The following is a 502-nucleotide window of genomic DNA, read 5'->3' on the forward strand; positions in this document are numbered from 1 at the left end:
GGGACGGCAGCCCCCCCGGGACGCGCCCCGGGCCGGGGGCTTCCCCGGCAAACGCAGCCCCCGGGAATAAAGAAGACAGAGGGACACTCACCATCTCGCCTGATATTGGAGGACCGCAAGGCTTTTATAGATCCGCTCTGGGCCGGGGCAGTGGTGCCCTGACGGCTGCAAAAGTTGGCACAGACGACAGCGTAGAGGAGGAGGAGGATGAGCAGTTGCATTGGGATCCGCTGCGCACGGGGCCGCGTCTCTGCAAAGAAACCCGGCTCTCCCCACCGAGGGCGCTTCCCTCTCAAGTGTTCTCTCCCCCTTCCCGGACTTTTTGTTTGTGGTTGTTGCTTGTGTGTTTGGGGGAGTTGTATGCAGGGGGAAAACGAAAAAGCACAAGAAAACACAAAACACTAAAATAAAAAAAAAGCCACCCACACCACCCGAAACGGCGGTCACGGCTGCCGAGCTGCCCCCAAACTTCCTGCGAGCTGAACTTTCTGCCGCGTTTCTG

At 59.2% G+C, this 502-nt stretch overlaps 1 protein-coding gene across 1 annotated transcript in view; it reads right to left on the minus strand.

Moving 5' to 3' along the window:
- Positions 1–221, minus strand: part of PDGFD (platelet derived growth factor D) — a 144,355-nt gene extending 144,134 nt beyond the window's left edge. Inside the window, exon 1 of the mRNA XM_009647031.2 lies at positions 92–221. Within this exon, the coding sequence (XP_009645326.1) occupies positions 92–221 (130 nt within the window). The remainder of the gene's footprint in view (positions 1–91) is intronic.
- Between the last annotated feature and the right edge of the window lie 281 nt (positions 222–502).

This window comes from Egretta garzetta, unplaced genomic scaffold, assembly GCF_000687185.1.
Source record: "Egretta garzetta isolate BGI_Z169 unplaced genomic scaffold, ASM68718v1 scaffold199, whole genome shotgun sequence".
Taxonomy (NCBI): Eukaryota; Metazoa; Chordata; class Aves; order Pelecaniformes; family Ardeidae; genus Egretta; species Egretta garzetta.